The 22,037-nt window shown below is 49.0% G+C and overlaps 9 protein-coding genes across 9 annotated transcripts; 5 read left to right on the forward strand and 4 right to left on the reverse strand.

Annotated features, from left to right (window-relative positions):
- Positions 1-214: 214 nt before the first annotated feature.
- On the forward strand, positions 215-1,926 carry POJ06DRAFT_89863 (uncharacterized protein). Its single transcript, XM_056191723.1, has one exon. It carries the CDS (start codon positions 336-338, stop codon positions 1,818-1,820), a length of 1,485 nt encoding a protein of 494 aa, XP_056044605.1. The 5' UTR covers positions 215-335; the 3' UTR covers positions 1,821-1,926.
- POJ06DRAFT_89867 (uncharacterized protein) lies at positions 1,927-3,592 on the reverse strand. The gene is made up of 2 exons (XM_056191724.1): positions 3,100-3,592; positions 1,927-3,049 (listed from the first exon to the last, which is right to left on the reverse strand). The coding sequence occupies exons 1-2, from the start codon at positions 3,460-3,462 to the stop codon at positions 2,033-2,035; spliced, it is 1,380 nt and encodes a 459-aa protein (XP_056044606.1). The 5' UTR covers positions 3,463-3,592; the 3' UTR covers positions 1,927-2,032.
- A 10-nt stretch (positions 3,593-3,602) lies between these two features.
- POJ06DRAFT_89909 (uncharacterized protein) lies at positions 3,603-5,623 on the forward strand. The gene is made up of 6 exons (XM_056191725.1): positions 3,603-3,926; positions 4,010-4,092; positions 4,151-4,490; positions 4,547-4,743; positions 4,796-4,924; positions 4,972-5,623. Exons 1-6 carry the CDS (start codon positions 3,754-3,756, stop codon positions 5,304-5,306), a joined length of 1,257 nt encoding a protein of 418 aa, XP_056044607.1. The 5' UTR covers positions 3,603-3,753; the 3' UTR covers positions 5,307-5,623.
- On the reverse strand, positions 5,523-7,290 carry POJ06DRAFT_89934 (citrate synthase-like protein). The gene is made up of 2 exons (XM_056191726.1): positions 6,892-7,290; positions 5,523-6,835 (listed from the first exon to the last, which is right to left on the reverse strand). The coding sequence occupies exons 1-2, from the start codon at positions 7,079-7,081 to the stop codon at positions 5,790-5,792; spliced, it is 1,236 nt and encodes a 411-aa protein (XP_056044608.1). The 5' UTR covers positions 7,082-7,290; the 3' UTR covers positions 5,523-5,789.
- Positions 7,291-9,487: 2,197 nt separating this feature from the next.
- POJ06DRAFT_89951 (uncharacterized protein) lies at positions 9,488-11,997 on the forward strand. Its single transcript, XM_056191728.1, has 3 exons — positions 9,488-9,894; positions 9,993-10,235; positions 10,285-11,997. The coding sequence occupies exons 1-3, from the start codon at positions 9,769-9,771 to the stop codon at positions 11,836-11,838; spliced, it is 1,923 nt and encodes a 640-aa protein (XP_056044609.1). The 5' UTR covers positions 9,488-9,768; the 3' UTR covers positions 11,839-11,997.
- Positions 11,998-12,876, reverse strand: POJ06DRAFT_89947 (uncharacterized protein). The gene has a single exon (XM_056191727.1). The coding sequence runs from the start codon at positions 12,736-12,738 to the stop codon at positions 12,157-12,159; it is 582 nt and encodes a 193-aa protein (XP_056044610.1). The 5' UTR covers positions 12,739-12,876; the 3' UTR covers positions 11,998-12,156.
- Positions 12,877-13,347: 471 nt separating this feature from the next.
- POJ06DRAFT_89990 (uncharacterized protein) lies at positions 13,348-17,212 on the forward strand. Its single transcript, XM_056191730.1, has 4 exons — positions 13,348-13,625; positions 13,672-15,049; positions 15,099-15,499; positions 15,549-17,212. Exons 1-4 carry the CDS (start codon positions 13,521-13,523, stop codon positions 17,115-17,117), a joined length of 3,453 nt encoding a protein of 1,150 aa, XP_056044611.1. The 5' UTR covers positions 13,348-13,520; the 3' UTR covers positions 17,118-17,212.
- Positions 17,213-17,718: 506 nt separating this feature from the next.
- POJ06DRAFT_89985 (uncharacterized protein) lies at positions 17,719-18,975 on the reverse strand. The gene has a single exon (XM_056191729.1). It carries the CDS (start codon positions 18,752-18,754, stop codon positions 17,768-17,770), a length of 987 nt encoding a protein of 328 aa, XP_056044612.1. The 5' UTR covers positions 18,755-18,975; the 3' UTR covers positions 17,719-17,767.
- A 1,492-nt stretch (positions 18,976-20,467) lies between these two features.
- Positions 20,468-21,138, forward strand: POJ06DRAFT_250635 (uncharacterized protein). The gene has a single exon (XM_056187314.1). The coding sequence runs from the start codon at positions 20,832-20,834 to the stop codon at positions 21,126-21,128; it is 297 nt and encodes a 98-aa protein (XP_056044613.1). The 5' UTR covers positions 20,468-20,831; the 3' UTR covers positions 21,129-21,138.
- Positions 21,139-22,037: the final 899 nt, after the last annotated feature.

Raw genomic sequence — 22,037 nt, forward strand, 5'->3', positions numbered from 1 at the left:
TGCTTTAAAAGCGGAAGTCCCGACGGTGCTTGCTGGCTCAGACCGGCGGTGGACGTCAATGATCAACTGTAGTACTCCTGAAATTAGAAAAGTTCACATTTCACGCTTATATGGCTCTGAGTACGATATGGCAACTGAGGCACTCGCAAGCGCGTGGTGAACTTATCTGGCGCCAAAAACTTGCTGTTTCGACTTCACCAAAACCCTAACAATTCTTGTACTCTCGCGAGCTACAAAATGACTCGGTTGCGTACGGCGGGCTCACGGAACTCTCGTACGGTCAAACTCAGATACATAATAAAATCAAATCTATACGCAATACCACGAAACGACCCATGCAAGCACCAATGCCACGAAGTGCGCAATGCGCACAACAATGGCGATCACGGTATCGGCATATAACATCATCTTCTCGACTTCGCAATATATCCAGCAAGAAGCAGCCATCAGCGCTTGCAGTCCCACACTTTAATATTAAGCACTTAGTCGCAAACCAAGAGCTCTACATAACGTCCTGCAATGTTCGCCGGCTTCCGCATGTGGCAGACACTATTCCACTTATAGCAGAGCTTTATGCCACTGCTAATGCTCTCCGGAAAGATCGTACGGCGGTGTACACGCAACGGAAAAATTTACAGATCAAACTGCGCGCAGCTAAAGATAAGATCCCAATCTTGGAACAGCTCGGAAAATTGAAAGATACGGGAAATGTGGTGGATGCCCGGATTGAAGATCTGGATGGTAAGATACGCGAATACATGGACCAAGTACCCAATTTGATCCCTGACAATTGTCCACGGGACGAAGAGCGTGTTGTAAAGTACCTATGTCCTCCACCTTCTGATCCGGCCGAAGCGAAACGCTGCGATGATGGATTTGTCCAGGCAGTTGACCATGTTGATATCGGAGTACAATTAGGTATCATTGATCTGACGACCGCTTCAAATGTTTCAGGACACGCATTTTATTACTTGCTAGGTGATGGGGCAGTTCTGGAACAGGCCCTAGTGCAATACGCACTGGAGAAGGCGCGGAGAAGAGGATTTAAGATGATGATTCCGCCGTCGATAGTGCGTCGGGAATTTGCCCATGCATGTGGGTTCAGACCACGAGATACTAATGGCGAGCAGCAGATTTATAATATCACGGTTGCAGGAGGAGAGCCAGACAGCTGTGACGAGGGCAGATTATGTCTGACTGGTACTGCAGAGATTCCACTTGCCGCATGGGCCAATGACAGATCTTTTGATATAAGCGAGTGTCCGGTGAAGATGGTTGGTGTGAGCAGGAGCTATCGTGCGGAGGCTGGATCTAGAGGAAGAGACACCAGAGGTATATATCGAGTGCACGAGTTTACTAAGGTCGAGCTCTTTTCATGGGTTGCTGCGCCAAATGAAGCGGCCCCTGAAGGCACTCCGACTTCAGATCATATGTTAGAAGAACTTCGCGAATTACAAGAAGACATTATAAGCGGCCTAGGCCTTCATGCCCGCGTCCTGGAAATGCAAGGTTCGGATCTCGGAGCGTCAGCGTACAGAAAGTATGACATCGAAGCGTGGATGCCAGGTCGTCAAAACTGGGGTGAGGTCACGTCGGCGTCGAATTGCACAGACTACCAATCTCGGAGACTCCATACGCGTGTCAAGGTTGACGCGAAGACACTAGCATATGCGCACACGTTAAACGGAACTGCGATGGCTGTCCCGCGAGTTATTGTTGCAATTTTGGAGAATTATTACGATCACGAGAGAAAGGCGGTTTGGATCCCGAAACCGCTTAGAAAGTACTTTGACGACCGCGCATGGATAGAAAGGCAATAAATCCACTATTGTAAATAATGCCAAGATAGCATCGTATTAACAAATAGTACATTAATTAGAAGAATTTCAACTTGATGTCTACTCTTGTAATGTGGCAGACAGAGATACAATATTGTACATATTTTACGAATTAACCAACCCAGAAATCAAACAATACACATCGCAAAGGCACGTAGGGCCGAAATAACATACACCACAAGTGCGGATCACGGCTACTTCCGACTATTCAGCAGCAAGAAAATGCTCTCCGTCAGATCCTCGGTTCCGTAGAATCCTGCGCGTCTAACCTCTTCGCTCTGCAAGTCTCGATCGCCAAGCACAATCTCAAGATCTCTAGATTGGCTGCCAATCCACCTGTTGATGAAGGGAGCAGGATCATGCGCCATCTGGGTGAAGAAATCTCTCCGAAGCTTAGCCGTCAACAGTTCTTGAATAGTGATCCCAATCTGATCGTCCAAAGCATGGATTTCGTCCTGATTACTATGCCAATTTGCAAGAACATTCTGAAGATTTTGGCGCTGTGGGCTATCCACTTCGACATCGATATCATACGCAAACTCGGCCTGAGTAGACTCCCTATCCACTCTTACAGTGTAATCAATCACAATCGGATCTAGTGGTAAGAGATGTGGCCCGGCATATTCAATCATCTGTGCAAACGAGATACGGTCTTGATTGTTAAATACCTGACGCAACGCGTCATCGCAGTTTATTGTCCGCTTTTCATCTGGATCTTGCAGATTCCGAAATTTGATGTATTGCCATAATCCCATCACAACCTCTTGTCGAGTCTGTTCCTTTAATCCGCCGAGCACAGTCGACAGCGGAGCAGACAGTTTGAACCGTTCTGGCGATGTTGCAAGGTAGAACGATATACGAGCATTGATATCGGTGTCACCCTTTCTTTTGATGTCGACGCTATCTGACATGGGCTGTGGCGGTAAGCCGGGCTTCATCTGTTGATTCCATACCACTATATTACCATCTGGGTATAAGTCCTTGGGTCTATCAAGTTCGATGGCGATGCTCTGGAAAAAGCTAGTGAATTTGCGACGGTGAGGAGAATCTATCAGGGTGTTATCGTCAAGAAGCTTGCCCTCAATACGGAGGAGCCATGATGGGATAGTTCCAATATCGAAATCAAAAGCATTCTCGTCTATACGGTCCACTGTCTGCCATGGCTGATCAATTACAGTATTTGATATGAATATCCTCAACTTCTTGCGCTCCTACAGCTTGTTAACATCGTACCTCGATAAACCAAATAGCATATACACACCTTCGTGCCCTTTGCGAGAGTATCCTCAATGTCCAACCTCTTGCGACTAATAGTGGCATCCATATTCTGCTCCACCTCTCTCAACTCTCTGAACAGCTTCGCATCGGGGATCAACGCCTCGATCTTTGGCGGAATATTCTTCTCGACAGGACGTCGGATATACCGCTTATCCATCTGCGCCTGTGCCTGAGCATGAGCTGCCTGGGCATGTTGAGTCTGTACTTGCGCATGGTGCGGAGCAGAGGCTGGAAGTGCTGGCTTTGGCGGCAGTGGTACCTGTTTCCGGTGAGAGCGGGAGCCTGAACGGTGAATGCTCCCTGGTGGGAGTGGCGGTGGAGCGCCAGGCCGGACGTATTGATTCATTAGGACGCTTCTTCTTCTCCGTCAGACGGATCAAGCGTATAATCAAACCGAAATATGAAATCAAGTGATTCTACTAGAATGACGCGATTGCCTCGCCGAGTACTGGGACTGTTGATTGATGATGGTTACTCGGGCGGTGGCTGCTAAACGCTCGGTACCCTGCGTTCCCTGCAGCGTACATGTAATCACGCACTTGTGTCCAGGCGAGTCACACTAATATATATGATCACTCTGGTCGTCTTTTGTCATCATACGTAAACATCTTGATACCTGATTTATACATCGGAGACAATGACTGCTACAGTTTTACAAGAAGCACAGGCGGCGGCAAAAGCGGATAACCTTGCCAAAGCGGAGCATTTGTACAGGGATATCCTGTCTAAAAGCGCTGGTAACAATGAGAAGGCCATCGCGGAGCAAGAGACCGCATTGTATGAACTGGGCGCTTTGTATCGTGACCACAGGTATGTTCCGCTTCTGAATTTATATCTATTGCTAGTTTATCGATGACTGCGGCGATGAGGTGCTAACGTTGCATGCAATATAGGAAGATCAAAGAGCTTGGGGAGTTAATTCATACCTCACGGACAGTCATGTCTGGGCTCGCGAAATCGAAAGTGGCCAAAATAAGTAAGCTTCAGAAAATACTTAATACCGTTATATATGCGATTCATTAATACGAGAGTAGTACGTGCTTTGATCGACCTCTTCTCGACTGTTCCTGGCACAATCGATACTCAAATTACCGTCACGAAAGACTGCATTGCATGGGCTGTTTCCGAGCGCCGTAATTTCCTCCGGCAAAGCCTCGAGACCCGGCTCGTGTCATTGTACATTGAGCGTGGGGCATACTTTGATGCATTAAATATCATTAACACGCTGCTCAAGGAGCTGAAACGGTTGGATGACAAGATGGTATTGGTTGAGGTGCAGTTATTTGAGAGTCGGGTGTATCACGCACTTAGAAATATACCAAAGAGCAGAGCGGCGTTGACCAGCGCGCGCACAAGTGCAAATGCGATTTACTGGTATGTTGCGAATTTGTCAAACTCACTTTGTAAGACATGTGCTGACGGCGATTTAGCCCGACATTGATGCAAGCCAGCTTAGATATGCAGAGCGGCATTCTCCATGCTGAGGATAAGGACTACAAGACCGCTTTCTCGTACTTTGTAGAGGCTCTCGAAGGGTATTCTAGTCAAGAAGACGCTCGAGCAGTTTCGGTTCTCAAGTACATGCTACTTTGCAAGATCATGCTGAATCTCACCGACGACGTCCACTGTATGTATTGCTAGTGATTGATGATCTGAGTATGTAGGCTGACCTTATGCAGCTCTCCTTACAGGCAAGATGGCACAGAAGTATGCCGGTCGTGACATAGAAGCGATGAAGGCTGTTGCAGCGGCGCACTCTAACCGAAGCTTGAAGGAATTTGAGGAGGCCCTAGAGACCTACAAGACAGGTACGTTGGTTGAACACTGAGGCGACATATGTGCTAACAGAGAACAGAACTCTCAAGCGATCCAATCATCCGCTCGCACTTTTCTGCACTATACGACACCCTTCTGGAGCAGAATCTAGTCCGCGTGATCGAACCTTTCTCGTGTGTCGAAATCTCGCACGTCGCAGAAATTGTCGGTCTTGATACCCGTCAAGTGGAGGGCAAGCTTTCGCAGATGATCCTCGACAAGGTGTTTTATGGTGTTCTTGACCAGGGCAATGGATGGTTGATCGTGTTTGACGAGCAGCGCCAGGACGCAACGTACGATGCGGCGTTGGATACTGTTCGCCATATGACGGCCGTTGTAGATTTATTGTACGAGAAGGCGTCAAAGTTGAATTAGGTGATTATGTATGGTATGACATATTGTAGAATTGGAAGTATCATTGTGCATGTATTTCTTTCGTGTAGATTTATGATGTTCATGTATCAGTCAGGTACGTCTAAAAGCGGTGACTATAAAGGGTGTAGTATATTTCTGTTATGCTATGTGATACATAAGAGCATATAATCTCCCTTGCGACTGATCTACGCTAATAAGGAATGCGTTCATGGAGTGTAACAGTACGAACACGAAGCGATAATCAACTCTTTGTCCCTTAAAAAGTACTTTAAAGCAATGATAAGACATGATGTGATAAAGAGACAAATATGTTAACTATACACAACTGTATATCCTTTTGAACTTCCCAAAATAACCTATTTCAATTGTATTTAACCCGGTCACACTATTTAGCAGAATATGCTCATTATCGTTTCGTCACTCATACCGCCCAGAATTCTTACACGCGTCTACCAGCCACTCCAAAACTATGTCACAATTAGCCTAGAACTCGTAGCCAACAAGCTTAGCGTAAGCTTCGGTAGAGAAGGACTTGGGACGCTCAATGGGCATGCCAAGTGCACGGTCGATAATGTACTGGGGAAGGACGCCGATGGCACGAGACACACCAAAGAGGACAGTGTAGTAGGACTCTTCAGTTAGACCGTAGTACTGGAGGAGGACACCTGAGTGGGAGTCCACATTGGGCCATGGGTTCTTGGTCTTGCCGTGCTTAGTTAGGACCACCGGAGCAACTTCGTAGATCTGGCTAACAAGCTTGAAGAGATCATAGTCAGGGAGATACTTAAGCGCGAACTCGCGTTGCGCCATATATCGAGGATCAGTCTTGCGAAGAACAGCGTGACCATAGCCAGGTACGACACGACCGGCATTGAGGGTATCCCAGAGGTACTTCTCGATATCCTGGTTGGTAACGTTGCTGCCGATCTTGTTCTTCATTTCGAGAATCCACTCAAGGACCTCCTGGTTCGCACGGCCGTGGAGAGGACCAGCAAGACCGTTGAGACCAGCGGCAAGGGAGAGGTAGGGAGAGGAGAGAGCAGAGCCAACAAGGTGAGTTGTGTGAGCCGAGACGTTTCCACCCTCGTGGTCAGAGTGGATGGTCAGATAGAGACGCATGAGCTCCACGAACTCAGAGTTGCTGCTGTAGCCGAGGAGCTTGGATAAGTTGTAAGAGTAGTCCTTGTCCTTCTCGATCTCAGCGACCTTACCGTCCTTGAAGACGTTACGATAGATACGAGCAGCAATCAAAGGAAGCTTGGCAATGAGATCGAGGGAGTCCTCGTAGGCATAGAGCCATAGGTCCCTCTTATTGACACCTTTCTCGTAGGCCTTGGTGAAGGCAGACTCAGACTCGAGGGCAGTGACGGCGATCGAGAATTGGGCCATAGGGTGGAGGGTAGCAGGGGACCGATCAATGAGGTCCTTGACGTGCTGCGGAAGGTCAGACCGAGCGGCAAGCTCAGCAGAAAGGGCCTTAACCTGGCCCTCAGTGGGGATCTCGCCAGTCAACAAAAGCCAAAAGAGACCTATCAGAGTGATTTAGTACAAAGAGAGCGGCATGTGTAGTAAGATTACTACCTACCTTCAGGAAGAGGCTCGCTTCCACCGGGAGCCTTGGGGAGGATAGCTTGCACCTCGGGAATGGTCTTGCCGCGGAAACGAATTCCCTCGTCAGAGTCGAGGACGGAACCTTCCCAGACAAGACCCTTAATACCACGCATACCACCATAAGCCTGGTCGAGCGTGACCTCACCGATAACCTGGACAGTCATTAGCAACCGCAGGTGATGACCAAGCTAGTGAGTCCGGATTCACAACTGAGTTCAGCACTTCGGCTCAATGCAAGAACCAAACGAAAATCACGAATTTGGAGAAATATGCAACATACGGTGGAACCCTTGGCCTTTCTCAAGGCCTTCACCTTCTCAATCTCGGCAGGGAAGAGCTCAACCAAACGCTCCTTGAGGGTCTACAAGAAGTACAGCGTTAGAACGATGTGATCGACGGGACCAATCGAGACAAAATAGGACGCTTGATCACCCTGTCTCGCCGTGACGAGAAGGGAGAAAATAACATCAATAGAAGCAACAGAGATCAATTGCCTCAAATTCTGGCAAACTATAGAGTGTGAAACGTACAGGTTCCTTGGCGGTGGAGTAGAGGCGGGCGGCTCTGAGGTAGGACGCTGCCAATGGACGCTGGGAGACGCGGACGAAAGACGAGGCAATACGCGAAGGAGCAGGCATTTTTGCGAATGAGGAAGTACGAAGAAAGAGGACGGGAACGAAGACGGGCAGGTGGACTTGCGGACGCAACAGAAATGAGGAAGCGCAGAGACGACGGCTCTTATTATTCGCTGAATGGGACCGGCAGTCGGCCGGGTAATCTGGGTGGTTGGGGTAACCAATGGAAAAGCGGCCCCGACCCGGACCGGTTTTGCTGCAGGCGGACTTCGGAAGTCGCGTCGCTAGCAAGCAGCTTTGACATTTTACGACATTGTATTCTCTTATAAAACATTAATGGATGCGAGACGCGAGTCGTGGAAGCGGGACAGCACTTTCTCATTATTCTGCCTGCCCCTGGCCTCTACAGGTGAGATCTGCTAGAACTTCGTCGATACATGCATAGTCTAGAAGACGCCATGCGGGCGGGGAAGTTGAGGCTCGGATGCGCTTGGTCCGAGATTTGTGACATTATTGCGACATATGCGTTTCCGAGTCGACTTGTGACGGATGTCGAGGGTCTAAAACCCAATTAAGCCGATTCGTTGTAAGCCGTTAACACCTTTAAGCCGATTCTTTTTCTTGTAAAAGTCGGATCACAGCAAATGATTTTTATCTAAGCAGAAAATTTCGCTAAGCCGATACGAATTAGCTGTAAATATTGCATCGGCTTAACGGGGATTAACTAAATTTACCATTTAATGTTCCGCTGCAGCCAGCTGCCGACACGGAATGTCGATAGTGCATATAGTGCGACACTGGTGCATCCGCCGGAGACAGGCACAGGCCGAATAAAGTCGCTGCGGCGCGTGGAGGTTCACGGTGAGTTATACCCGCGATTCAACATCACACGTCCATAAGTGCCCGCGCAGATAAAAAAGCCACACTTGTCTCCTCGCATCTGGCTCCACAAATCACTGGCTATAAATCGTGCTGTGTGTGGAGACACGGTGCCGTTCTTTGTTTAAAGACATTAAACGCGACTCCTGCGCATGTATTCAGTCACTGACGTCAAGCAAACCCACCAACGATGCGCATTTGCTTGCTTTTGCAATTGTAGACGTTCCGTTCGGACATATTATAAGGTACGGTGTTACAGCAGTTTTCGTGTTATCGGAAACAAATATCTTCTTAAAAGACAATCAGCAGCATGATGCACCCTGCATTTATGTGCGCGATATGTGCTTTGCCAGCCAATGTACTGTGTTCGACGTTACAAATATAGTCTCAAGAAAACAGGATCCATATAATCCACTGCATAACATCCAATAATGGACCGCATCATACTCACATGTTGAGTATAAGTTACAGTAATTCTGATGTTGAGGCCCAACACTCCGGCTCGAGAGTAGTAATGTTACCCGGCTCAATACTTTGGTCTAAACCAGTTACAAATATACCATATCTGAAGCCAGAGACCCTAAGGGGCAATGCAGTGCAAAACACCTTCCACCGCAAAAGTTTCTTGTTCTCTTCACACCTACCACCAACAAAGGTTCTATTATTGCGATCCATCTCGCCAATAGTAGATACATCTAGAGCGGCGACCTCTGATCATTCTAGAGCATTATTAGTCTTGCCCAGGTTCGATAAGTCGAGAAACAGACGCAAGCGATCTCTGTTGTACACATTCTTGACCAGAGGTGTCGCTCGGTCTATACTTTCTCACTTCTAGAACAAAGGAATCAGGTCCTATCATATTATTAGTAGTACTGTAGTACTGTAGGTAAAAGTTTCTTTCGTCTGTTGATTTCAAACTCCCCCCTCGTTAGGTAGTCTTGCGCATAAGGTCACAAACTAGTGCCTCGCATGGATTGTAATTACTTACCAGCGGTATTATAATCCAGATGCAACGCGTGCACTAGATCGATCATATGGAGAGATACTGTGTTTAACTATCAAGTGGAATATGTTCTGATGTTCATCTGGAGTTGGTCAAATCTAATTCGTAACAGCTCCATTTTTGCAGTACAACGGGCGATCACTCAATATCAGTAGAACTGTATATAGTCGCCACCGTATCTATCCAGTCCAGAGTAGAGCTGTAATCTGAATTGGCCTGCAGTCTGGTGCTTCCAACTTGATTATTTCGTGACGTTCACTCAGCCAGCAGTAGGAAGACTGTAATCGCTGAGTTCCCACATACATTTTTGTTGAGGAAGAATACATTATATTCCAAAGAACGTGTAGTTTGCGCTCTGCTACAAGGCTCAAAGGACTGCGGATAAACAGTAATTATGTCTTCTTCACCAGCCGTGACCGAATTCGAGAGTTTGCTGCAAAGCATGCTGGAACTTCGGCCTCCTGGCGTCTCAGGTTCCAAGATTCGAAGACTCTCGGATATAGCTATGCAGAATTTCGAGGTAAATATACTTAGTCTTACCAGTTAACATAGAAATAGACGCGATTGTTCGCGGTATGAGGAGCATGTAGCTAACGAGATCCACGTATATATCAACAGTCCGAATCTGTTCTTGTACAGAAACTATATACTCATTTTAAACGTGCCCCTGCGACTCATAAACTTGGCGCGTTGTACGTCGTCGACGCTATCGTTCGGGCATATCAAGACGAGGCCCGAAAATTAGGACAGGTGCCGTCTCCTTCGTCTCCGGAAGGGACTCCGGCGGCCGGTGTATACCATGTTTCTGATATTATTGACAGCTTGATGGCTGATATTGTATCTGCCCCTGCAGACCAAAAGGTATGTGGAAGTTTGATATTGCCACGGACCCGCTGACAGTATGCAACAGGACAAGATTTTGAAAGTCGTAGATATATGGGAGCGAGCGGCAACCTTTTCGCCTGAACTCCTGGCAACTATTCGGTCGCATTTTGCAAAGTCTGCAGGATCGACTACACCCCCCTATCCGCCTCCTTCGTATCTGCTCGCTGATGTCTTCAAAGACGGAAACACTCCCCCGCCCGCATTAGCATCAGCTGCTGCAACGTCACAGGCAGCTCCTGTGCCATCGACGTCTTCGATTCTTGAAGCTCTTGCCAGCATGGCTAAGAGCGAGCCTGCATCGGCACCTTCACAACCAGCGGGACGGCCGAAATCCCCTCCGAAGCCAAATTACTCTGACCCATCATCTATTCTGTCGGCTTTCTTGCCTGGTGCTGCTAATGGCGCGCACGCTACTGAACAAAAGTCGCCTGTCCCTCCGCAAGGTCAGTTCAGTGCGCTAGCTGCTGCTCTTCAACAGCCGCAATCTCAGCCAATATCTCTTCCAACGACGACTCAAACACCTCCGACCACATCGGCTGCGACCCTTCCAGACATGTCAGCCCTTCTTCCATTCCTAACTTCCGGTGCGCAACAACCAGCTCCTCAACCAACGCAGCCGCAAATCCCTGGTTTCTCATTCCCAATGCCGTCAGCGCAACCCGCTGCTGCGCCGCAGGTGGACATGCAACAGCAACTTATGCTCATGCAGCTGCTCATCAGTCAAGGAGTCCCTTTGAATCAGATCACGGCGCTTCTTCAAGCTACCACAACGGCAGCGCCAGGTAGTGGTCTGCCGATGCCTACTTCACAAGGTGTCTTACCTACTTGGCCACCAGCTGATCACGACGACCGCGGACGTGGCTCTGTTCGTTCTCCGCCATACAGCTCGTCCCGACGAAGCAGGTCGCCTCGTTCGCGTCGTCGCAATTCCCGATCTCCGTCCTATCGGGGCCGGAGTCCCCGTGGCCGTAGATCTAGCACTCCACCGCGCCGCTATCCTGACGTCGAAATCCGACCCAAAAACGTCACGTTCGATCCCACCATGCCGCCAGGATGCATCAAAGTTCTCAGTCGGACGCTTTTCGTCGGAGGTGTTCCAAATTCAATGTCAGAAGAGCGGTTGATTTCTGTATTCGAGCAGGCCGCGCGGGTACAAGGCGTGATCATGAATAAGGAGAAACGGTGCGCATTTTTGAAGGTTTATTATCGGTCTGACGCAGAGTTGATTAAGACGACGATGGAGACCTACACTGAAGACGATGTTACGCTGCGCTGTAGATGGGGAGTTGGCTTCGGACCTCGAGATTGCTGCGACTACACGACCGGCGTCTCGACGATTCCCGTTGACCGGCTAACCGAGGCGGACAAGCGGTGGGTTACTAGTGCCGAGTTTGGCGGTACTGGCGGACGGCCATTGGAACCTGGGTTGGTCGTTGAAGAGCCGGATATTGAGATTGGCGCCGGTGTTTCGAGTAAGGCGATCAGCAAGCGAATGCCGACAAATTCGGGTGGAGACATGGGACCAAAGTCCTCGGATACAAATCATGTACCTCGAGGTGGTCGGAGACGACGCCGCTGAGTACTTTGCAATTTAGGGGATGCATGGTATCGTTTGTGGAATTATGTAATGCATTGCGTGGAATTAGTAGGTCCCCGAGTGCTACTTGTGTATCTTAGGTGATAGGTTTGATTTGGTGCCATTGTAGCCAGACAATAAATTATTGCCGTTAAATATAGTTATCGCACTGTAAACAACGTAAAACTCAAATCTATGGAGTCAGGTCTCCGTGGCCATGATATAGAATGTCTAGGCCCAGCGCTACCGCATAGATCGAATCTGCTCGCTATATAAGATAATGCGATCAGACATAATCACTATTCTTTAGCTCGGTCATTTCTAAGCCCTCAGAAAATCCGGCGTGTCCGTAGCTAGGTTAGTAACGATCCCTCTATCTCTAGTACTGTCCTCCGTATTATCCTTGATCTCCATCTGGTTTCTTCCTATTGCATCACTCAAAGCGCGCACCTGCACTGCTAATCTGTCGCGAATTAATCTGATCTTGTGAGACTTTAGAGCCATCTGCTTCCTTCTAATATACTTTTGCTTAAGCAACTGCACCCGCAGTGAGCCGTTGTCGATTTTGCCAGTGGGATATCGAACACGAATACCCTGTCGCCTTTGCGGAAACGGCACGATTTCAATATCGGTCTCGTCAAACTGAATACCAGTCACTGTTGCCTCATCGCCTTGCCTAGCATTCGTGTGCCTACCCTCTGCATGAGGAAAATCTCCAACTATTCTGCATTTGTCCACAACATTGTACATGGTCTGCGATGCAAAAGACTGTGGCGGTACGGGAGAATTTGACATGAATGGCATCCAAAATGACAGGCCAGACCTACTACCAATCGGTTGGCTATTTGCAGACTGGGTTTGAGACGATGCGGGTTGTTGTTTTGGTTGATGAAGTGATTTCATTTTGCTCTGTACTGAGTATTCACGGCTATTCTTCGTGGTATGACGATGAGATACATTCTTTGAGACACGATGAAGTCGTTTCGGTTCGCTGATCCTGTGAAATGTTGTAAACGTCCGCCTTCCTTACTGCTTTCCCCTTGTTATGGCCCCTTTGTCATTTCCAGCTATATTGTTGCTGTCGTTGCTGTCGTTGCTGTCGTTGCTGTCGTTGCCAGTCGCTCTGCACCTTAGTCAGGTGCGACACACTAAAACAATATCACAAGCTGTAAGACAGGATTATATATATCGTAGAAACCTCAGATGGTTGAGAACTTTGCGGTGTTGGTAATCGGTTGGTAATCGGCAGGATTGGTGTTGTGAAGGTGGCTGGGTGCCTGGGATATGTTTGAAATTGGACTGGGCATTGAACTCGCGCTGAGCACGAGACGAAGATAATCTGCTATGTGTGTAATGTCTAAGCACTGAAGCGCATAGATGATCAATCAAGTTTGTAGTATTGTTAAAGTATGGTAAGAATATTCTGTGAATCAAATGTTCGCGTTGTCGTGGATTAAACGAAAGTTTGTTGACGCGACTTTGTAGTGGCCTGGTTGGGACATTATAAAGTTTCGCGGTTTGGGAGCCCACCCTGAGCACCGTCACGAGCATCGCAACTTTCCTTTAGGATAAATTTGTAGCCCGAGACTAACGAACGATTACACCTCGTCGGTAGATACTAGGCTGCCTATGTGATTGCCTTCTCGCAGAGTGTGAAACGACATTTTTCAGAAAGGGACTGGAATATGGCGATTGAGAAGGACAACGCACGGCCCGATGCGTCGTTTAATGAGTTGTTGCAACCGGTGTATCATGGGAAGAAAATTACTGACGCGGTCAATACCGCTGAGGTACGCTTTACTGTAGTTATCACGTAATTCGTGCTAATGAGGATAGGATAAATGGCTTCTATTACCTGCGTTTTTGAAAATCAAAGGTCTCGTGAAGCAACATCTGGATTCATTTAATTACTTCGTGAATGTTGATCTCAAAAAAATCGTGCGCGCGAACGAACGCGTGGTTAGCGACGTTGACCCAGAATTTTACCTGAAGTACCTGGATATCCGCGTCGGCATGCCACAAAGAAAAGACCAGAACAGTTTGAGCACTGAGATCACGCCTCATGAGTGTCGTCTGCGAGACTTGACCTACGCCGCACCGATTTTCGTGGACGTGGAGTACACGAGGGGAAAGAAGATTGTGATTCACAAGGGGCTTGAGATCGGACGGATGCCGATTATGCTGCGGAGTGAGCGATGTGTGCTGGCCTGCAAGTCTGAGACTGAGATGGCGAAGTTGATGGAGTGTCCGCTTGACCCCGGTGGGTACTTCATTGTGAATGGTACAGAGAAGGTCATTCTTGTACAGGAACAGCTGAGCAAGAATCGCATCATCGTCGAAGCAGACGAGAAGAAAGGTATTTTCCAGGCTTCAGTCACGAGTTCCACCCACGAACGGAAATCCAAGACGTATATCCTCACAAAGCACGGCAAAATCTACCTGAAGCACAATTCGATTACAGAAGATATTCCTATCGTGTTGGTGCTGAAGGCGTGTGGTATTCAGTCAGATTTCGAGATCTTGCAGCTCGTGGCTGGGGCAGATTCACGGTACCAAGAAGTCTTCGCGATCAACATCGAAGAGTGCGCAAAACTGAACGTGTTCACACAACAACAGGCGCTGGAATATCTCGGTACAAAAGTGAAGACAAGCAGGCGACCAATGAGCCCGAGGCTGTCGGCACTGCAAGAAGGTCTAGAAGCGCTCGCTACGACGGTCATTGCACACATTACAGTACATAACCTTGACTTCAGAGAGAAAGCCATTTACATGGCAATCATGACGCGACGAGTTCTTATGGCAATGGTTAATCCCCAGTTAGTAGACGACAGAGATTACGTGGGTAACAAGCGCCTTGAACTCGCTGGCCAGTTGTTATCGCTTTTATTTGAAGATTTGTTCAAGAAGTTTAATAATGATTTCAAGACGAGCATCGATAAGGTACTCAAGAAACCGAATAGGACAAACGAGTTCGACGCATTGCTCAATATCACTATCCACAGCAATAACATCACGATGGGCATGAATCGTGCGATATCGACAGGAAATTGGTCGTTGAAGCGGTTTAAGATGGAGCGTGCTGGCGTTACGCATGTGCTGAGCCGGTTGAGTTATATTAGCGCGTTGGGCATGATGACTAGAATATCGAGTCAATTCGAAAAGACGAGAAAAGTCAGCGGACCTCGCTCACTGCAGCCGTCGCAGTTTGGAATGCGTAGGTATCTTGTTGAGTTTTGGTTGTGCGAGCGATGCTAATGATGAAGTGTGCCCGTCTGACACGCCTGAAGGCGAAGCATGCGGTCTAGTCAAGAACTTGGCCCTCATGACACACATCACCACCGACGACGAAGAAGAGCCGATCAAGAAGCTTATCTACGTTCTGGGCGCCGAAGACATTTCCGTGATCAGCGGCCATGAACTACATGCGCTTGGATCATATGGCATTTTCCTGAACGGCACTGTTTTAGGCATTACACGGACTCCCGTCAAGTTCGTCACGCGGTTCAGAAACCTGAGGCGAAAGGGTAGGGTATCGGCATTTATCAGCTTCTATATTAATCATCATCACAAGGCCGTGCATATTGCAACTGACGGAGGACGGATATGTCGGCCGTTGATTATTGTTGACAAGCAAAAGTCCTTGGTTACGGCGAAGTATATTCAGGTATGTAGGAGGATCGCTGCTGATAGTAGTATCATGCTAACTAAGGTAGGTACTGAAAGAGGGCCGAATGCAGTTTGACGATTTCCTGCGAAAAGGACTGGTTGAGTATCTAGACGTGAACGAGGAGAACGACTGCAACATTGCGATATACGAGCACGAAATCAACAGCACTACCACGCATCTTGAAATCGAACCGTTCACGATTCTCGGCGCGGTTGCAGGGCTGATTCCATATCCGCATCACAACCAGTCGCCACGGAACACGTATCAATGCGCCATGGGTAAACAGGCTATTGGCGCTATTGCATACAATCAATTGCAACGAATCGACACGCTGCTGTATCTGATGGTCTATCCTCAACAACCAATGGTCAAGACACGCACGATTGAGCTTATTCAGTACGATAAGTTGCCCGCTGGTCAGAACGCGACAGTGGCGGTGATGAGTTACTCTGGTTATGATATAGAGGACGCGTTGGTCCTCAACAAGTCGTCGATCGACCGTGGGTTTGGACGATGTCAAGTGCTGAGGAAGAATACGACGACTCTGAAGCGGTATTCGAACCAGACTCATGACCGACTAGATGGAGTTAAGCGAGACCAAGACGGTAACCCGATTCTCAAACACGCGATCTTAGAGCAGGACGGATTGCCAGGTGTAGGTGAGCAAGTGTCGACAGGAATGGTGTACGTCAACAAACAAGTTCCTAACAACGCGGGGGACAATCTCCTTGGCGCTCAAGGAGGTCCGACGCCGTCGGCAGATGACTATAAAGATAGTCCAGTGATTTACAAGTCGCCGGAGCCGAGCTATATCGACAAGGTCCTGCTCACGTCGTCGGAGTCCGAGCAACCACTGATCAAAGTATTGCTAAGACAAACTCGCCGTCCCGAGCTCGGCGACAAGTTCTCGTCGCGACACGGCCAGAAAGGCGTGTGCGGTGTGATTGTCCAACAAGAAGACATGCCGTTTTCAGACTCGGGCGTGTGCCCGGATATTATCATGAACCCGCACGGTTTCCCGTCCCGAATGACGGTCGGCAAAATGATTGAATTGATTTCAGGGAAAGCCGGTGTGCTGGACGGCTCGCTTCAATATGGCACCGCGTTTGGTGGAAGTAAATTGACCGATATGGCGAAGATTCTGGTGGATAAAGGTTACAGCTATTCGGGGAAGGACATGCTGACGTCTGGTATCACTGGCGAGTGTCTGCAGGCGTACATTTTCTTTGGACCGATCTACTACCAGAAGCTAAAGCACATGGTCCTGGACAAGATGCATGCACGTGCGCGCGGGCCGCGAGCAGTATTAACCCGTCAACCGACTGAGGGCCGATCACGGGACGGTGGTCTACGTCTCGGCGAGATGGAACGCGACTGTCTGATCGCTTATGGCGCGTCTCAGCTACTGCTCGAACGGCTGATGATCTCGTCTGATGCTTTCGATGTGGATGTGTGTGGACAGTGCGGATTGATGGGGTATAACGGGTGGTGTACGACATGCCAGTCGGCGAAGAATGTCTATAAACTCACGATTCCGTACGCGGCGAAGTTGTTGTTCCAGGAGTTGTTGTCTATGAATGTTGCGCCGCGGTTAAAACTCGGGGACGCATTTTGATTGTTTTCATTGCTTGTAAATAGAATCTTCTTTACGTCATCGGTGTTCCAGTCTCAATTTGAATTCCATCATGAGACCTCGCTGCCGGTACTATGTTCATCTCCGTCCGTCCCAGCGGCGGTCCACTCTATCATTACGGTGGTGCGGCTCAGATAGTCTGCAAATGTCTCTGGTGAATAAACTTTAAGGTATGGAACTAGTCCGCTTACGAGTGCCTCTTAGTATCATACTGCCGCGTGTAATCAGCAGGCCTCTCTCGTCAGCTAATCCTATGACACCAAGTTATTGTCAACATATCCAGTCTTCCATACTTCCATTGATTAAACATAGTTATTCCTTTAACAGATCTTGGCCAGTTGGCCTTTCTATTCCCTGGCCGACTGCAGGCAGTGTTATGCACCAGGAAATGGAGGTAATAACTGCGGAACCGTATTATTTCCAAATACATATCGCTTGCGCTACAATATATTATAACCCAAGGCAAGCCAAACACAAACACAAACGAGGCCGGCAGAAGAATATTCAATGCGCGTTAACCTCTGCCGCTCTTTAATCTCGATCCTTGGTGATGTCGAGCTGGGGTTCGACAGTTGTTCCAAACTCAAACCATCAAAACCAGAAGTAACAACGTGGGAAGTCGTCGTCTGCGATCATGCAAACGTAATCTTGACAGCCTGCAGCGCATTCGGGTGTTTAGTGTAAGTACATACCAATGTTTTCCCAGTCCAGTCATAGTTTGGGTGCGGAGTGGCTGAGTATGTTTTCCCCGTCGGAACTTTGTGCAGAGTAAAAGGCGATGACCACGGACCGGTGGGCGAGCTGGCAGTCACGGCCAGGATCTGGTTATCAAGGAAATTGTTCGAGTATACAAACAAGAGGCAGTCATAGTACGGACTCCAGATAATTTGGCCACTTTGGATCTGCCAAAATATCTTCTCCTTCTCGGATACGTTATACAGACGTTCCTTCTGCCAACTTGAGCCGTTCCAGTACTCGTAGGCAGAGAGGTCTGTCGCGCGCGAAGTCAAGACACGACAGACATAGACGAATTCCGCGGAAGTAGGGCCGTGGCCGTACGCGTAGATATGGTTGCCGAACTTGAGGGCACAAATGTCCCCATAGTGGGGTTCCGTCTTTCCGTCCCACCAATATTCGGCAAGACGTGTGCATGATGGCCGATTGCCATGCATAGTAACTGTCGCGACGCCTGCGCCAACCAAATTATTGACTCCACCAGGTCTGTGGTTCTTGAGGAAATACACAATGCCCCTTCCGGGGCCTGTTTCAACAATGTTGGTGATGCCCATGGCATCAACACTCTTATCCTCGTTCCATGCGGGATTGAGTGGACAAAACTGCTCTGGCCAGCCACCGCTATCCAGTAAAACATCAATGACTTGAAGAGGATTGGAAGTCGCTATCGCCACGCTATCAGAAGTCATGCCGCAAAACTTGTCGGTGTAAGACGAGTCGCGAAACATCGTGTCGCCGTAAGAGATGAGAGTGACATCCCCGATCCTACCATTAAACCCATTGTCACGCAAACAGTAGGTCGTAGTGCTGTAGATATCACCGAGCAGAGAAGCGGACGTCACATTGATGGGTAGTCTGCCTTTTGTAACTTGTGTAGTTGCCATGACGTTTCAAGTATTGTCATTAGGTTTACAATGACGAAAAGAAGCCAAACTTTCGAAGAATCATTGGGAATTTCTCTCTGATTTACAACCGTGAAGCGAAGTTCACGATTAAATACGCTGCTTGGGCGCCGCACGAGTTGCCAGTTATCTCTAGCTCGTGTAACAGGCTCAGGTCTAAACCGTCGAGTCTGCGACGCCTACGCTAGTCCCAAACGGGAACAGAGGGTTGGGTACTAGTGATTCTCTAAGACCATGAGGGTTTTATTATTAATAGAAAAAGACGGGCAAGCCACGGGCAAACCCTCTAAAGTACATGGTCGAAAAGATATGGGTTGCGCAGACATCGGAACTGTAGAACAAGAAATGATGACGTAATGCCCGCGCATATACCAATATTTAACCAGATTACACAGAACTTCAAACCTGGGTCACCGAACTCGATTTGTCTACTTTATGCCGCCTTCCATATCTTTGCATAACAGCACGACTCAACGTTCACGACTGTTGTCGTATCGTTATTTTACCAAACAGCATCGAAAGCCAACATGTGGGGTGACGTCACAAAAGTTTATGCGGGGTCCAACTGCCAGTTTTATCGACTTATCCGAGCAATTCCGTGAAACCCTAGCCCACTGTGGATGGCTTCCGAGACCGCATTTTTTGCTGGTTATATTTTTGTTACAGACTAGGTAGGGTTTAACCAGACCTAGTCCTCAAGGCTATGGTGAAATTACGAGACAACAACCAGATAACACCTGGAATGCCACTCACCAGGCTTCGGCCGAGCATTTAATGCTCGGTGGAGCATGTTGCGTTTCAAGTAAGGTAACTGTTTCTTCTAGTTGTTCTTGGTTGGAAGGCTAACGCGCTGTCGGATTTGTTGACGGATCGGAAAGCTCTGTCGCTTTAGCGACAGCAATCTATGCGATGTAGTTGTAGGTATCAAATTGTCCAAGTGGACAATGCGTGTGGCACCATTCATATAGAGTCCGGATCATTTTAGCCGGAAGGAATCGTCTGCAGGTCAAGCCAAAGTCGAAAGCGGCAGTGATCAGGACATAATCTCAGTGAGACTGATCGCCGCAAGAGAATCGGGATCGCCATAAGGCGGTGACGGTGATGGACAGTAGGACACGGGTAGTGTTGGGCATGAGATAGTCGTAGTGGCAGTGAGTGGTAGCGGCATTGGTATCCTAGCGGCAGAGGTGCCGAGACTAGGTTTAAAAGACACGGACTACACGCGGTGGTGGGCAGGCCAAAAAAAAGGGTACAAGTGGAATTTAAAACCGGCAGCGCTCGCTTGTCGTTTGCATCGGTGAATGCCGATTCGAATCGAGTAAGGCGTTGGCTACACTAGTTAGTGCAGCATCGAGATTGGCAGGAGCAGGTTATGGCCTACACTAACTTGCTCTCGCATGCGCTGGCTAGGTCAGTGCCGGCTTGGTGCTTACTGTTGGCCGGCTCACCGGACCTGTGACAACCGATCTGGGGCAAGATGCACGCGGGCGGCCCGGCCGGCTGGCAGACGACGCGTCGTGTGCTCGTGTGGCAACGGACCGTATCACTCAGCAAGCATTTTCTCGTAACTTATGCATGGTACGAAGTACAGGGCAAAACTAGCACCGCCCCTTCGCGAAAAGATGAGTCTTGCTGACGCAGAATGGAGAGCAGCCAGCATGAGGCTGTTTATACAACTCTCCTTTGAGCCAATACCTATCAACTACCCCTTGTGGAGTCGCCGAACTGTTACCCGACAATCGTCCAGGCAAGTATTGGCGATTCCGGTTCTCAAATGCTTTCCCCACTTCTCAGTGGCTCCTCGACTAGCGACTGGCCCTGCTGCCAGCTTCGGTGGGATCTGCAGCGGTGGCGAGACCTGGTCTCTGTCTCCGAGGGTTTTGTGGGTACAGTTTAGGCTTTGGCGATGTCTTGGGAATTGGGCACCAAGCCAGTAGGTCAGTATGACAGCTACACTAGCCATGAAAACCGCGACCCGTGAGGCCTGAGCCTCTCCCAACTGGCCGCGACAGAAGATCAGTGACTGAGCCGTGAGCAGTCCGTGACTTCGTGACTCGCGATGACTGCTGTCTGCCTATTTGCGCGAATATTATTCGCTATCTTAGACTTGACACGATCCAGCCAGAAAACCAGTATCTCCCCAGCACGCGGTTTCTTTGCAGATGAGCTGCCTGCAATGGTGAGATTGAGATTTGCAGATTCTGTCCGCGGAAACGGCTGCTGCGGATCACAACCGGGAGGTCAGGGTTGGGGGAAGTGGAGACCGGGAGACGATTCGCGATTCGAGACTCGCGTGGGAGCCCGAGACCGAGCTTCACGCGCGTGCAACACATCTTCTGTAGTAAGTATAATTTGAGGGCCGTTTCCGCCCGCGGTCACGCTCCCCGGGGGTGATCTCAGTTTCTGTGTTTGAGGGTAGCTGTCCGGCGTCTGACTAAGTCTCGGGTCGCCGCTGATATGTATGTAGACCCCGTGAATCGTACGTCCGCCCGCACGCACGCCTTTTGCGGTCTGCTCGGCCTAGCAAGCAGGTAACGAGCGATTCGTTGCTGAACTTGCTAAGTTAGGTCCCGGCCCCCGACACCTTGTCACGGTGTGAGCGTCCACTTAACCTCCACCTGTCCGTAGTCCGTAGTCCGGGTCTGCAGTTCGTGGCACTCTCCAGCTCCTTTTCTCGCATTCACTTCATTGAGCGATCTCTTCCTCCCTACAGCCTTACTCCCTCTCCCTTATCACCCTTTCCACCCGTATTACTCGGCTCAATCAAGCCGTCTACTATACAAAGGAGTTCGTCTTCCCCCCCCGCCATCCTGTTTCTTTGGGCGGGGAGCTTACCTTGGTCTGCCAGTACGACCTGTATTATAGTTAACTTTCGCGCCTCGTCGCCGCCGCTCCCTCCCAACGAATTCTCTGCCATTCATCTCCTTCGTTCTCACTTTCTCTGGGCTCCTTGTACATTAGATCGGTCATTGTCGTGTTGGTGAGTCTATTTTCAGTTTTGCACTCGGTCTCGCGTGGTGGAGTGCGACCAAAGTTGCTGTCTCCGTTCTCAACCGAGTTTGTGTGGAGCGCCTTCGTTCTGCTCCCCCGCTGGCATAGCCATAACGCAACCCCCTGTTCCCGCAATAGCTAGATCGGTCGTTTACTTGTATTTTTCGATTGGCCTTTCTCTCTTTTGCTCCTCTAAACCTCAGTCCTCCATTTTATGTGCTGGGTTGGTTTTTGCGTCAGCCAGACTCAACCGGGTGTCTTCACTTTTCTTTCG

The sequence above is a fragment of the Lipomyces tetrasporus genome (genome assembly GCF_029532465.1).
Source record: "Lipomyces tetrasporus strain NRRL Y-64009 chromosome Unknown POJ06scaffold_4, whole genome shotgun sequence".
Lineage (NCBI taxonomy): Eukaryota > Fungi > Ascomycota > Lipomycetes > Lipomycetales > Lipomycetaceae > Lipomyces > Lipomyces tetrasporus.